The sequence below is a fragment of the Oncorhynchus masou genome, chromosome 6 (assembly GCF_036934945.1).
Source record: "Oncorhynchus masou masou isolate Uvic2021 chromosome 6, UVic_Omas_1.1, whole genome shotgun sequence".
Classification (NCBI taxonomy): domain Eukaryota; kingdom Metazoa; phylum Chordata; class Actinopteri; order Salmoniformes; family Salmonidae; genus Oncorhynchus; species Oncorhynchus masou.
The window spans coordinates 80359507-80372531 of NC_088217.1; the positions used below are offsets into that span (position 1 = coordinate 80359507).

The following is a 13025-nucleotide window of genomic DNA, read 5'->3' on the forward strand; positions in this document are numbered from 1 at the left end:
TTCCCTTCCCAAGGTGGGAAAACTCTGTCAGTAGGAGTATTACTCCACTTGGCAGTGGTACTGGTAGATGCCTGTAGGCTCACTATGCTTATAGTCATTAATGCCATTTGGGCCTGGGGCAGAGCTCATACTCTCATACTCTGTCTATGGTCACACACTTTGGACCATGGCACGGTGGCACACATCCTATGGGGGTAATGTGGAGGGAAGGGGTTCATGGGGTGATAAAAGGGATGGTTGGTCTCTTTGTGCCAGATGTCTGAGACTGGTCATGTGACAACGATGACTGAGACTGGTCATGTGATAACGATGGCATTCAGGGACCTTCACACAACTAAATGGCCCTGTAGCCACATTTTTGCCCATTGTGATGACAAAAGACGCCAGGGTCACTGGAAACCAGACAGACACAGATGCCTGACAGTAAAAATCACAAGTCTAATGATTGTAAAATAAAACCTCTATTCCCCACATAGTTGACCAGAGCCCACATAAACTGGTTATAAGCGGACATAAGCTGTCAATACTGTTTATGACAGCTGGTATTCTACCCTCATTACAGATGAATGTACCCCTTCTGTCAAATAAAATTTGATTTGATTTGAAGTAAAGTGGGGCCCAGTTGTTCTTATCTCCTATTGTCTGACTCAGGAACACCATAATTTGACATTGCAAGCCATTCAGCCACTCATACAGTAGGTATGAAGGGCGCCCAGTCATTATTAGAATGTTCCTCCCTCATCTCCATAGTGATCTGTGGGGGGTGACTCCCTCAGAGTAGGATGTACTAAGATGCCCCTAGACATTGATCTTAAGTCAGTTTTGTGTTCCCCCTTAATGGTTATTAAGGTGATGGTAAACTGGTCCTAGATCTTTGCCAACGGTCCATTTCTACCTGGACAAGCTCAGTGGCAAAATCATTTATAGGTATCTAGCTCTGTGATGGGCTAGTTACGCAGCATCTGGTGTCTCTTTACCAAAGTTGTCAGGCAGATGCCTGGTACACCCAATTTATCGTCTGTGTGCTAATGTTTGCATAGCAACGATAGTCTTCCCAGATCCCTGGAAAGGGTCACAGAGAAAACTTTGGCAGCTAACCTTCACCTGACTGATGTGTGTGTGTGTCACATGAACACACACACACACTGCCAGGCTAGTGGCCGGGCGATAGAAAGAGAGGGGAGGAGGGTGATTAGTTTTTGTTGTTAGGGCTCAATCCCCTGTGCTTTCAGGGGCATAAAGGAAGTGCTGCTCTCAGCAGGGTCAGTGGGCTAGGTCTGCAGGGGAGGCCAGTGGCGAAGGGGGAATTATAGCCAGAGATTAACTAGGCAATCCTCTGCCAATCACATGATATGAACTAGTGTGGCCATGAAAAAACAACAGGGGGGAGAGAGAGAGAGACCACCTAAAAGGAAGCGATTCCTACACCTACCACCTACAGAGAGATGAACCTGGAGAAGAGTCCTCTAAGCAAGCTGGTCCTGGGGCTCTGTTCACAAACACAAACACAAACACACCCCACAGAGCCCCAGGACAGCAACACAATTAGACCCAACCAAATCACGAGAAAACAAAAAGATAATTACTTGACACATTAGAAAGAATTAACAAAAAAACAACGCAAACTAGAATGCTATTTGGCCCTAACAGAGAGTACACAGTGGCAGAATACCTGACCACTGTGACTGAGGCAAATTTAAGGAAAGCTTTGACTATGTACAGACTCAGTGAACATAGCCTTGCTATTGAGAAAGGCCGCTGTAGGCAGACCTGGATCTCAAGAGAAGACAGGCTATGTGCACACTGCCCACAAAATGAGGTGGAAACTGAGCTGCACTTCCTAACCTCCTGCCCAATGTATGACCACATTAGAAACATATTTCCCTCAGATTACACAGATCCACAAAGAATTCAAAAACAAACCCAATTTTGATAAACTCCCATATCTACTGGGTGAATTACCACAGTGTGCCATCACAGCAGCAAGATTTGTGCCCTGTCACCACAAGAAAAGGTCAACCAGTGAAGAGCAAACGCCATTGTAAATACAACCCATATTTATGCTTATTTGTTTTCCATTTTGTACTTTAACCATTTGCACATTGTTACAACACTGTATATATATATACAGTACATACTATGACATTTGTAATGTCTTTATTTTTTTTGAACTTTTGTGAGTGTAATGTTTACTGTTCCTTTTTATTGTTTATTTCTTTTTTGTATACTATCTACTTCACTTGCATTGGCAATGTTAACATATGTTTCCCATGCCAATAAAGCCCCTTGAATTGAATTGAGAGGCGGGGGAGTGGGAGATGTGGAGGGAGGGGAGGTATGTAGCGGGAGAGAGCACACTACAGGGTGGGGTTTGGGGGAGAGAGAGACAGGAAGAGTAGGAGAGCTGTATGTAGAGCAAAAGAGGGAGATGGGAAGGAAGAGAGGGAGAGCTAAGGATGGAATATGCTGTCTGTACTCTTCAAAAGACTAAGATCTCCCTCTCTTAGTCCAAGACTTCACCCACTATCTTTTCTTCAATCCACCAAATTCACTCCAGACGTCCCCGATTCTCCAAGATAGTGATTAATTTCACCCCTACACTTCCCTCAGGCCCCTCCCCAAATTGTATTTTTTTTTATCTCTGTGAATACTGAACCAGTAAGGGCTAAGTACTGAAAGTGACTGAGAAATCTTGACTTTCACTATCACATCCAACTGTTCCCCATTGGTGTTGGTTACAGCCTGTCAGATAGGCTATAGTTGCATGTTATAAAGGAAACTAAATTACATTTTGATGGACGTTCCTCATCACAGTGTGAAAACCGTGTGCCTGTGTGTCTTCCCAACCTCTCACTCCCTTCTCCTCTCTCCCCCATCCCTTCCTTTCCTCTCACTTCATCTCCCCCTCCCTTCATACCCCCATGTCCTCAAAAAGCATAACTACTATCTCTTTCTGCATTGTGAGAAGGCAAAGTACTTATTTTATTTCACCAAACAAAACCCCCAGGCGACAAGTTAGATATGGTACAAAAAGTTTATTCAGTAACAGTTTTGTAAACATTTGAGGTAAATTAACATTTACATCAACATGTTCTTACAAAAGTTCAGACGTAAGGCACTTCTCTTCATAGACAGTGAATTCACAATGGGGTATCTGGTCTGAGGATATCTAAATCTCCTTCCCTGCCTCACTGGCCAATGAAATCTCACTCCACGCCAGAGATTCCAAAAGTCCAACAAAATGTCAGTTTTCCGATGGGGTGGGGGAGATGCCTGACACAACAATGGGGTATAACTTTAACCTAGCTAAACACCTCTCCTGTATTTTTTTGGACAAAACAATCAACAAAGTAGCAATATTTTTTTCAAAATCAATTTTTTTGTAATTGGTAATCTGGTAATTCTCTCATAAAAATAAATACTTTATAAAATATTGAGACATCCTCTTTTTGAGATGTCCTTTGTTATTTGATCTTAGAACACCATTCTGTCTTAACTGTCCAGATCATTATCTACATGCTAAAGTGTCAACTTTAAACAACCGAAATGACAAGGTTATAAACAGAAATTATGAGTTAACAGAAACGTAACCTGTTTTCAACAACTCTTAACAGAGTTCTATTGGTGGCCATTTTAGATTTTCTCTCTTTGGTGGACAGCGTTTTTTTGGATTACAATGTCACAGCTCGATCTCATCACCTGGTGGCTTTTTTTAACATACTGTATGTGTATGGTATGTAAACGATTTGAGAGGCACTTGGATTCTGTGTGTGTGGCAACGCAACTAACAGCAGACCTGATTCTCTAAGCATTTTAACACATCATACAGCAGAGCACAGCAACAGCCCATTCACAGTCTCGGTCTAAACCCTCTATCCCAAGATGTACCCCAATGTAGAGTTTGTGTGTGTGTGTGTGTGTGTGTGTGTGTGTGTAGAGAGAGAGAGAGAATAAAAGAAAGAGAGAAAAGAAAGAAAGGAAGGACGAGTGTGAGGGTAAAGGAGGGGGAGATAGAGAGAGAAATGGGAACAAACAGCCTATCTACTACATTGTTGAAATGTACTGTAAGAATCACAACTTTCTGTTCTTACTTTAAATAGAAAAATTGAAGTGCCCCCTGCTTCTTGTTGCTTTATGGTAATAACCCCAGGTGGTGGTGGAATGATAACATATGATTTCATCATAACAAGGTCAAAGGTCAAGTGCTTGAGGGAGTCAGTAGTCCGTGAGTTGTAGTTTCACAGTAACAGAATATACTGTTGTTCAAAACATAAGGAGGTACAAAATGCAAAAGAGATTTGTCCAAAACATTTTTCGATAGATATGATTTTTTCTTGAATGTTAGAAGACAATCAAATTAATTAATTTGGAGAGAGAAAAAACAGGAAGCTTAAAAGAAATACAACTGCATGTTAAGAGCCATTTTCTGATTTAAAAAACTGGCAGGAGTTTAGGAAAATGATACGCAAATGCACATTCCTATTGATTTTGCTATTATGACTCAGTAACAAAGAATGAAATGTCAATGCCTTAAATAATACTCCTTATCTATCTATCTTCTATCAATTCTATTGCCTACTCTCTCCAAGCACTATACTGAAACTTCCCATACTGACTACCAGTGGGGGGGGCCTACAGTCTTAAATCTGCTGAATGTCTTTACGATGAGGACACACACTTCTTTAACACACTGCAAACACAAGCGTCAGTATGGGTTCTTTATAAGTCATAATTTTATATGTATAACATACCCTATATGTACTATGTAATATATTTACATATATATATTATTTACCCGGATGTAACTGCCTAAATGTTGTTGTAGACATTGAAACAAGACTTTATAATATATCAATTGCGCGCGCGCACACACACACACACACACACACACACACACACACACACACACACACACACACACACACACACACACACACACACACACACACACACACACACACACACACACATACACACACTCACACACATACAGAAACGTACAGAAACACACACACACACACAGACAGAAACACACACACACACAATGCCTGTGAAGCCTAAAGACCAAGCCTCAGGTTGGGATCGAGGTGGTAACATGGGTTGAAGCTTCACACTAGTATGGCTACACACGACAGTAACCGGTAGGACGTTACCTTATGCACTGGTATTAACCTGGTATTTACTGGTACATTACATATTATCAGAGGGTACTTCATTGTTAACGACCTGGTACCAAAATGTGCCTAGTCGTGCTTGTTTTACAAGTAATTCACAAGGTATTATTGTGTGATTAACATGTCATTTGTAAGTAAATAGCAAGTCATTTTGAATAAAGTGCCACCCAGGTACCCTATCCCTGTCTTCCTCCACTCCACCATACTGTCAGAGTGTCCCTCTCTTCATTCAGCTTAATAGGAAGGGTGAGCATGGAACAGACAGACGGCTAGCTACAAGGCAGACAGACAGACACCAGGAAGAGACAGTAGGACACATCGGCTTCATCTTAAAGGGTCCATCACAAGAAAAGAAAAGAGAAAGGAGGAGAGAAAAAAATAAACGAAAGCGCAAACCCTCTTCTGACGTCTACCATCAAAGAATAAAGAAAACAGCAGAATTATATTCATCCCAAATGTTGCTAATGTCCCAAACGAGTTAGTCCAATATCTCTAATCCTTTCATGGCATCTGAGCTGTAAACAGTGAATGTGTGTGCTCCCTCTCCACACACGTGTTGGCACCTCATAACGTTGAAGCACTAAGCTATGCCTCACCTCACCGAATGCATCTCCAGATAACGCAACTTTTGTAGAGAGTCATGTCAGGAGCATCTCAACTCCAGAGCCCCTCCCACATCGCCTCTGTATTTCACACAACATTTGACACCTGAGCCTCAAAGATATAAAATGTATAGAACCCAGAGGCGTTGGGGTGCGGTGGTGGATAGGGGTCTGCATGTGTTTGTATGTGATTGTGTGAAGGTGTGTGAGAGTGTGTGTGTGTGTGTGTGTGTTACACGGCAAGGTCGTCGGGCCGGGCTCGAACACTGCTGGTCTTGCTGGCCCTGCTCAGCCTGCGGGCGTCCGCCGCTGTGAAAATGGGCGGCTCGTGCATCTCCACCCGGGTCACCGTGACATCATCAACGTGCGTCAGTGGCAGCGCCGCCTCCGTTTCCTCTTCTTCCTGCTGCTGGAGCTCCTCACTCCTTCTCGATTCCCCCAGGGGGAGGGTGGAGGAGTGGGAGTCAGGGATAAGAGGGGCAGTGTTCGGTGGAGGGGGTGATTGCTCCTGGTCAGAGGAGGTGGGGGAGGAGGAGGAGGGTGGCGGAGAAGGGGAGGAGGGAGGAGGAGGGTAGGAGGAGGACTTGGCAGCGTCCAGGGTCTGCAGTTCTGTGGCCATGTTGGCCCAGTTCTGCTCCATGGACTGCTGCTGGCCACTGCCCTCACTGTTGTAGAAGGATGTGGGAGGAGCCTCCAGCAGGAAGTCTTCATGGAAAGGGTTCATCTTGAGTTCCTCCGCCGCTGCCTGCTGCTCGGATATAGCGGCCGTGGCGTTTGCCTGCTCGTTGGGCAGGTACACCACGTTCACGCCACCATACGTGGGCAAGCAGTTGAGGGCCGGGTGGGCGATCCCCTCCTGGATCATGTTGGACTCCACCGCCTCGTCTCTGGCCAGGGGGAGAGCCATTCGGTCGGGCGCAAACTCGTTGCTGACCCCCTGCTTCACCTTCTTCCATCCCAGGTGGTATATCTCCAGAAGGTTGAGCAGCAGGGAGACGCAGGCTACCACCAGCATGAAGATGATGAAGATGGTCTTCTCTGTGGGGCGTGAGATGAAGCAGTCAACCGTGTTGGGGCAGGGCCAGCGACCACACTTATACAGGGGGCTGAGCTGGAAGCCATACAGGAAGTACTGACCCAGGATGAAGCCCACTTCGAACAGCGTCTTGAAGATGATGTTGAACACGTATGTGCGCAGGAGAGCCCCCCGGATGCGGATTTTACCGTGCTCGTCTCTGATTGGGGGCTTCTCCTTTTTCCCTCCCCCTCCACCGTTCCTGTACAGAGGGTCTCTCTCCTCCTGGTGCCGGCTGGCCTTCCGCTGCTCCTCCTCCTTCTCCCGGCGTTTCTCCTCCATGCGGACAATGTGCAGCACGTGTCCCAGGTAGATCAAGGTGGGCGTGGACACGAAGATAATCTGCAGCACCCAGAAGCGGATGTGTGAGATGGGGAAGGCTTCGTCGTAGCACACGTTCTCGCAACCGGGCTGCTGCGTGTTGCAGGTGAAGTCCGACTGCTCGTCACCCCACACTTCCTCCGCAGCCGCCCCCAGGACCAGGATACGAAAGATGAAGAGGACTGTCAGCCACACCTGAACACAAGGGACATAACGCCACATAAGAGGGCATAAGGGGCTATATACCACAGGAATAAAAGGGTCAATCAATCAAATAACTGTATAATTGTATCAATCGATCAATCAGGCACCTTGCCAATCACGGTGGAGTGTTCTTGAGCGTTCTCCAGCAGCCGCCCCAGAAAGCTCCAGTCACCCATGCTTCACACAATTTCTAGCCTGGGGAGAGAGAGCACAGCCTGGGATGAGTAGCAACTGGGTGAGGCCTGGGTGGGGAGATGCTGGGGGGAATGGCTGGGGGAGAGAGGTGGGGAGAGGCTGGGGGAGAGGCTGGAGGAGAGAGGTTGGGTGAAGCAGGAGAGAGGTGCAGATAGAGAGGTAGGGGAAAGCTGGAGAGAGGTGCAGATAGAGAGGGAATAGGGCTGTGTAGGCACCGACTGGGGATGAGAGGGAAGAGAGAGGTGGGGAGAGAACACACACAGAATGAGAGAGCATAGGCCAGGGAGAGGGGGAGCACAAGCATGGGTGAGTAACAACTGAGAGGGTAAGAAAACAGGAAAGGGAGGTGGGGAAATGAGAGAGGGGGACATGAGAGAAGAGGGGAATACAAAACTTTGAATGAAAATGTACAGGTTCAGAAACCAAAACAAACACTGACCTCTGGTTTGAAGCCAAAATATTACAAAGATTACTGTCATATTATGCACACACATTGTATCCATCCTATGTACTTTCTGCTCCCGACATCACTCTGTGACGTCACACAATCTCTCAGTCAAAGCCAATGCGTTTGGCACTGAAGGAGGCAGCAGGGTTGCATTTAGGAGGCGGCATGATTCCTTGTTCTACGTAAATGATACTGTTGTAATATATTTCTATCTGGAGATTCTGTAAGGTGGCATCCCACTCAGCACAGCCCAGAACAGCTGTGGAGACCACCGAACAACCACCCTCAGACACAGGATGGACGCCATCGAGTCAGTCATACGGGACTAACAAGCTGCCTTGATCACTTTCCCTCTCGACCGGCCACATACTTCTCTAATACATTCTCTAATCACAGTACTGGAGACTGAGGATAAACGTGCCAATAACAAATCCTGAGCACCACCATTGTGCTTCTTACAGGCCTACTAGAATCATTAGCAGCATTTCAAAGGAACGTTTTTCCCGGTGCTGACATTTTACAGTTGTATCAATTTCAAATCAGCTACAATTGAGAATCAAGTGCCCACGGCAACTTTTAAACACATTGCAAAGCAGATGAAAAAAGGACCAGATGTCCAATGACACAAAAAAGCACCCAAAGTAGTGACAGACGGTGGACTTACTAAAATGTTGTTGTATTGTCAGTGATAAATCCATCAACTAGTGGTGCAAAAGAAATACAATACCTGGAAGCAAAAAACACATCATATCAGTTATGAATTACAATTATAATGTCATTTAAATATGCTCACATTACCCAAATTAACCATTCTTTTGTATGCCTATTGTCCATGCAACTTACGATATAGACACTTCGGAGATGAGTGGACAACTCCAATCTTTTTAGACTGGCTACAAGCCTACTGGCCACCAATAAAAATGTATCATGTCTTCAAAGTCAAAAACCTGCATCATCTTCCCACAAAATGTCTATTTCTCTGAAATAGGTGACTGGTGTTTCTAATTGGACAGACTACATGGAACCATGAACCCTTTGAATGCTACAGAATTGATAGACATATGTGTTTTGTTTTGAAAGGCAGATTTAATTGAGGAATGTATACAATCCATCCATAGGCCTGTCTGTGTGTTGCTGGGCAAGCGGGTTACAATGGCTGGCCATCTGTGGCAGTCTGATGAGTACATAACAGCCTGGGAGGAATGCTCGGATCATCAGAACACACAACTGCTGATCAGGGGAAATATTTGCCCCGGATCGACTGATATGCATTTACAGAGGGCTTTATATCACCAATACATAGATACAACAACAACAAAAACAGATCCCAGCTGCATTACTCTACCTGTTACAAACTCCTGTTTGGACATGAAGTGGTTTTACAAACTTTGAAAACAAGGACCTATTTCCCCGATGTTAAAACACAGGCAGGCTGTTACTGTCAAATCTATGATTACTATGATTACCACAGTATCCCAATCTATCGATTTTATGGTGCATTGTTGCTGAATGTAGCCCATACTGGCTCAACTCAAATCACTGGCCTTCTACAGTTCAATATTAATTTCAATAGATGACTCCATGGTCGTTATGCCTGGCCTAGCCTACTCAATAACGCGCTGGTATCAAAGTGGTGCAATACCCCTCTATAATGACAGTATGTGTCGAGCTGCACAGTATATGTGTTGATCCTTTTGAGGTTTTGATGAAATACCGTCTGTCACCTGTGACAATAGAGAAGCTGCCAGACGCGCATTGTGCTCCTTGGCACTGGCTATTGACGGGGATCAGCGGCATTGTGTTCCAGCGGCCGCACCATTTAACTATTTGACCACACAGACCCAAGTTATTTAAATATATAAACCTTAGGCAGTAGATATCCTAACAGAATACCTATTGATACACTAATTGATTGCAGGCTAAGTCAAGTCAACATCACTCGCATTGGAATTGGTGAGCGTAAAAGTGTCTACTTGGCGTTCCCAAATAAGCGTAAGGACAGGGTGGATGGACAGACTCCCTGTGCCCTGGCCACTTGAAGCAATATCCGGTGGTCACTGAAGCTATCCCTATTTTGAAAGGCTTGGAAAATCCTACAGACCTTCCCAGGTAGAAAGATCCCTCCCCTTCCCTCTCACTCCCCAGCTCTGACAGCTTACCAATCTCCTTTGAAAGCGGCCGGCCAAAAACGTTTTCCCGGAAGCGTCGCGATCTGCGTTCTCTTCTTTTCTCCCTCGGGGTTCGAGGCCAGGCGTGCGCGAGAGAAAGAGAGCGAACAAGAGAGAGAGAGAGAGAGAGAGAGAGAGAGAGAGCGCGAGGGTGAGCAAAGCGATGCTAGTCAAAGGGCGCGTGTGGAACCTGGAGATGGGGTCCCGCAAAGCGCAGCGGCTGCGTCCCGTGCCCAGCCATCGCTACTGTCACATTGTGTGACCATCCATGAGTGCACGCGTGGGGAGGGTAGAGTGTGGGGGTGGCGTCGCCCACCCGTCAATCCCCGTCACCTCCCATCCCACCCTGCCACCCTGCTCTTCTGAAATTCCACACCAGGACTCCAAAATTTTGCATGGCGTCTCCGCGCTCAGGGGGAAAACGATGGCTTTCACTATGTTGGAGAGTAGGCATAAATGCATATAGATGAGTTATAGTACAGGACTGGATGTTCCTCTCCTATATTATCTGTACTATCTGAACATCTTCTTTGTGCACTTTGTATATTTTTTGTAGTACTCTATTTTACATTTGTGCTATCTGAAAATAATATATATAATACATCACATCTCATGATTAAGTGCTGGGATGTGCTTTCTCAGGCCCACTAACACAACCACATGATTTACAAACATCTGACCACCCACCATCACCCAAATTGTGAAATGCAGCTTTGCTAAAATGTGTCTCAATGATCCGACAGTATATCAAATATCTAATATTTTTTATTTCAGGAGTTTTTAAAACACACACATCCTCTGTAGGTCATTGCATAAGTCTTTACTCGTGGTACTCTACTGTGATTCTGCGAATGCCATTGTCACTGTATTTACAATGTTATCTCTTCATTACCAACATCACAATTCCATAGGAGCAATACAAACTGTCTGCCTGTCTGTCTGTCTGTCTGTCTGGGTGTCTGTATGTCTGTCTGTCGGCCTGTCGCCTGTCTTCGCCTATGAGGGGTCAGTGGCCATGTGTGAATATTGGCCACTAGATGGCGGAGTGACTCCAGTGAGCAGGGAAGGAGATCTTCTGTGCATGTCTGGAGTGGACTACACAGTGTTTACACATATTTATGATTCGGGGTGGTTGTGTGTGTACTGTAGGCTACTTATGTTTTGCACGTCTGTGTGTGCATATGTACGCTATGTCTATAGCTCCCCCGTCCTCACACCGCCTTGCTGCAGGAGGACCCAGACGAAGAGGACGACAACAACTTTTCATTCTTCTTGTTCTGCTGCAGAGTCTTGTCTTTGGAAGAGGTTGAGGAACAGTTTTGCACCCTTCCCTTTCTGTTTTCCCCCTCTGCGCCGTGATGACGGGCACCGAGCGATAGCCTTGGCCACCAGGTAGGCCAGTTCGGCCATGTTGAGAGCCATACAGACGCAGGAGGAGGCGGCCATGAAAACGGTGAAGACAGTTTTTTCTGTGGGGCGGGAGACAAAGCAGTCCACCACATTGGGACAGGGCCACTGGTCACACTGGACCAGCCTGGGCATCTGGAAGCCGTCGTACAACACGTATAGAGCATACCTGGAGAACGAAGGTGAAGATAAAGGCTTAGAACTACAGATGTAGCATCTTTATTTCAGCCAGTTTGCAACAGCGGGTAAATAATCCTACAGCAACAGGACATGTGAATTATTTTGTTGATTATAATTAATGGACATTTTTGTAGGGGTTGATATATTTTTCGTAAAGGGAAAATCATGTCTGACATATCAAAGTGGAAATGACAAACTTCAGTAGCCTTTTTAACCTCAAATACACTACAAGATTGACATTTCCTGCATTGCGGGAACATTCTCCTGCAACAGGGTGATCAAATTAAGATCTTACACTTGTACATGATGATGTCATGAATCTTGAGGAAGTGTATCTACATCTTATTCTTAAGCGTTTGTATGTAATGGAGGTGGTTCATTGAGCTACACTCAAGTAACTTGTCTGCCTGAAATAAAGACTTGTTAGGCTTTGCTCAGTGAGCTAACACAGTACGTACATGAAGCCTCCCTCGAGCAGCAGGCGGAAGACCAGACTACAGGCGTACGTCCACCACAGCGGCCCGGCGATTGGCAGCCTCCGCCTCCTCAGACTCTCTAGTTCAGCCTCCTGGGCCGCCTGGGCCTTGTCGCTGCGGCAACGCCCCCCGACTGAACCCTGCTGCAGGACCTGGCGTTTGTCGCCGTGATTACGGTAGGCCACGTACATGGCGACGAGGAGAGCGGGCGTGGAGACGAAGACAAGCTGCAGACACCAGAGCCTGATGTGGGACACGGGGAAGAAGTGGTCGTAGCAGACGTTCTCGCAGCCCGGCTGCAGGGTGTTGCAGACAAAGTCACTCTGTTCGTCCCCCCAGACGCTTTCGGCCGCCAGGACCAGCACGGTGACACGGAAGAGGAAGAGGACAGACAGCCACACCTTCCCCAGGCTGGTGGAGTGGCGGTTCACACCAGCCAGCTGGGTGTACAGGGTCCCCCAGGTCATCTCTCCTGCTCCTCTGGCCCAGAACACACACCTCTACCCGGGGAGAGACCAGAGGAGAGAGGGAGTGAGAGCTGGATCGAAGTAGGGAGAGTTGGAGGGAAGAGAGAGGAAGGAGGAGATAAGAAAATATTGGGTACAGGGTCCCCAAGCTCATCGTTCCTCTGCTGCCCAGGAACAATCCACTCTACTCTAGGGAGAGAGGAGAGGAGAAGGGGGGTAAAAGTTGAGGTTAAAAAAATAAATAGAGAGGGAGGAGAATAAGAATGAGATGAGAGGAGGAAGTATAGAGATGAGAGGAGGAGGAGAGA

General features: G+C 46.3%; 1 protein-coding gene and 1 pseudogene across 1 annotated transcript; both read right to left on the reverse strand.

Annotated features, from left to right (window-relative positions):
• Positions 1-5874: 5874 nt before the first annotated feature.
• LOC135541221 (gap junction alpha-3 protein-like) lies at positions 5875-7552 on the reverse strand. The gene is made up of 2 exons (XM_064967322.1): positions 7484-7552; positions 5875-7367 (listed from the first exon to the last, which is right to left on the reverse strand). The coding sequence occupies exons 1-2, from the start codon at positions 7550-7552 to the stop codon at positions 6009-6011; spliced, it is 1428 nt and encodes a 475-aa protein (XP_064823394.1). The 3' UTR covers positions 5875-6008.
• Positions 7553-10964: 3412 nt separating this feature from the next.
• On the reverse strand, positions 10965-12773 carry LOC135541222 (gap junction beta-2 protein-like; annotated as a pseudogene).
• Between the last annotated feature and the right edge of the window lie 252 nt (positions 12774-13025).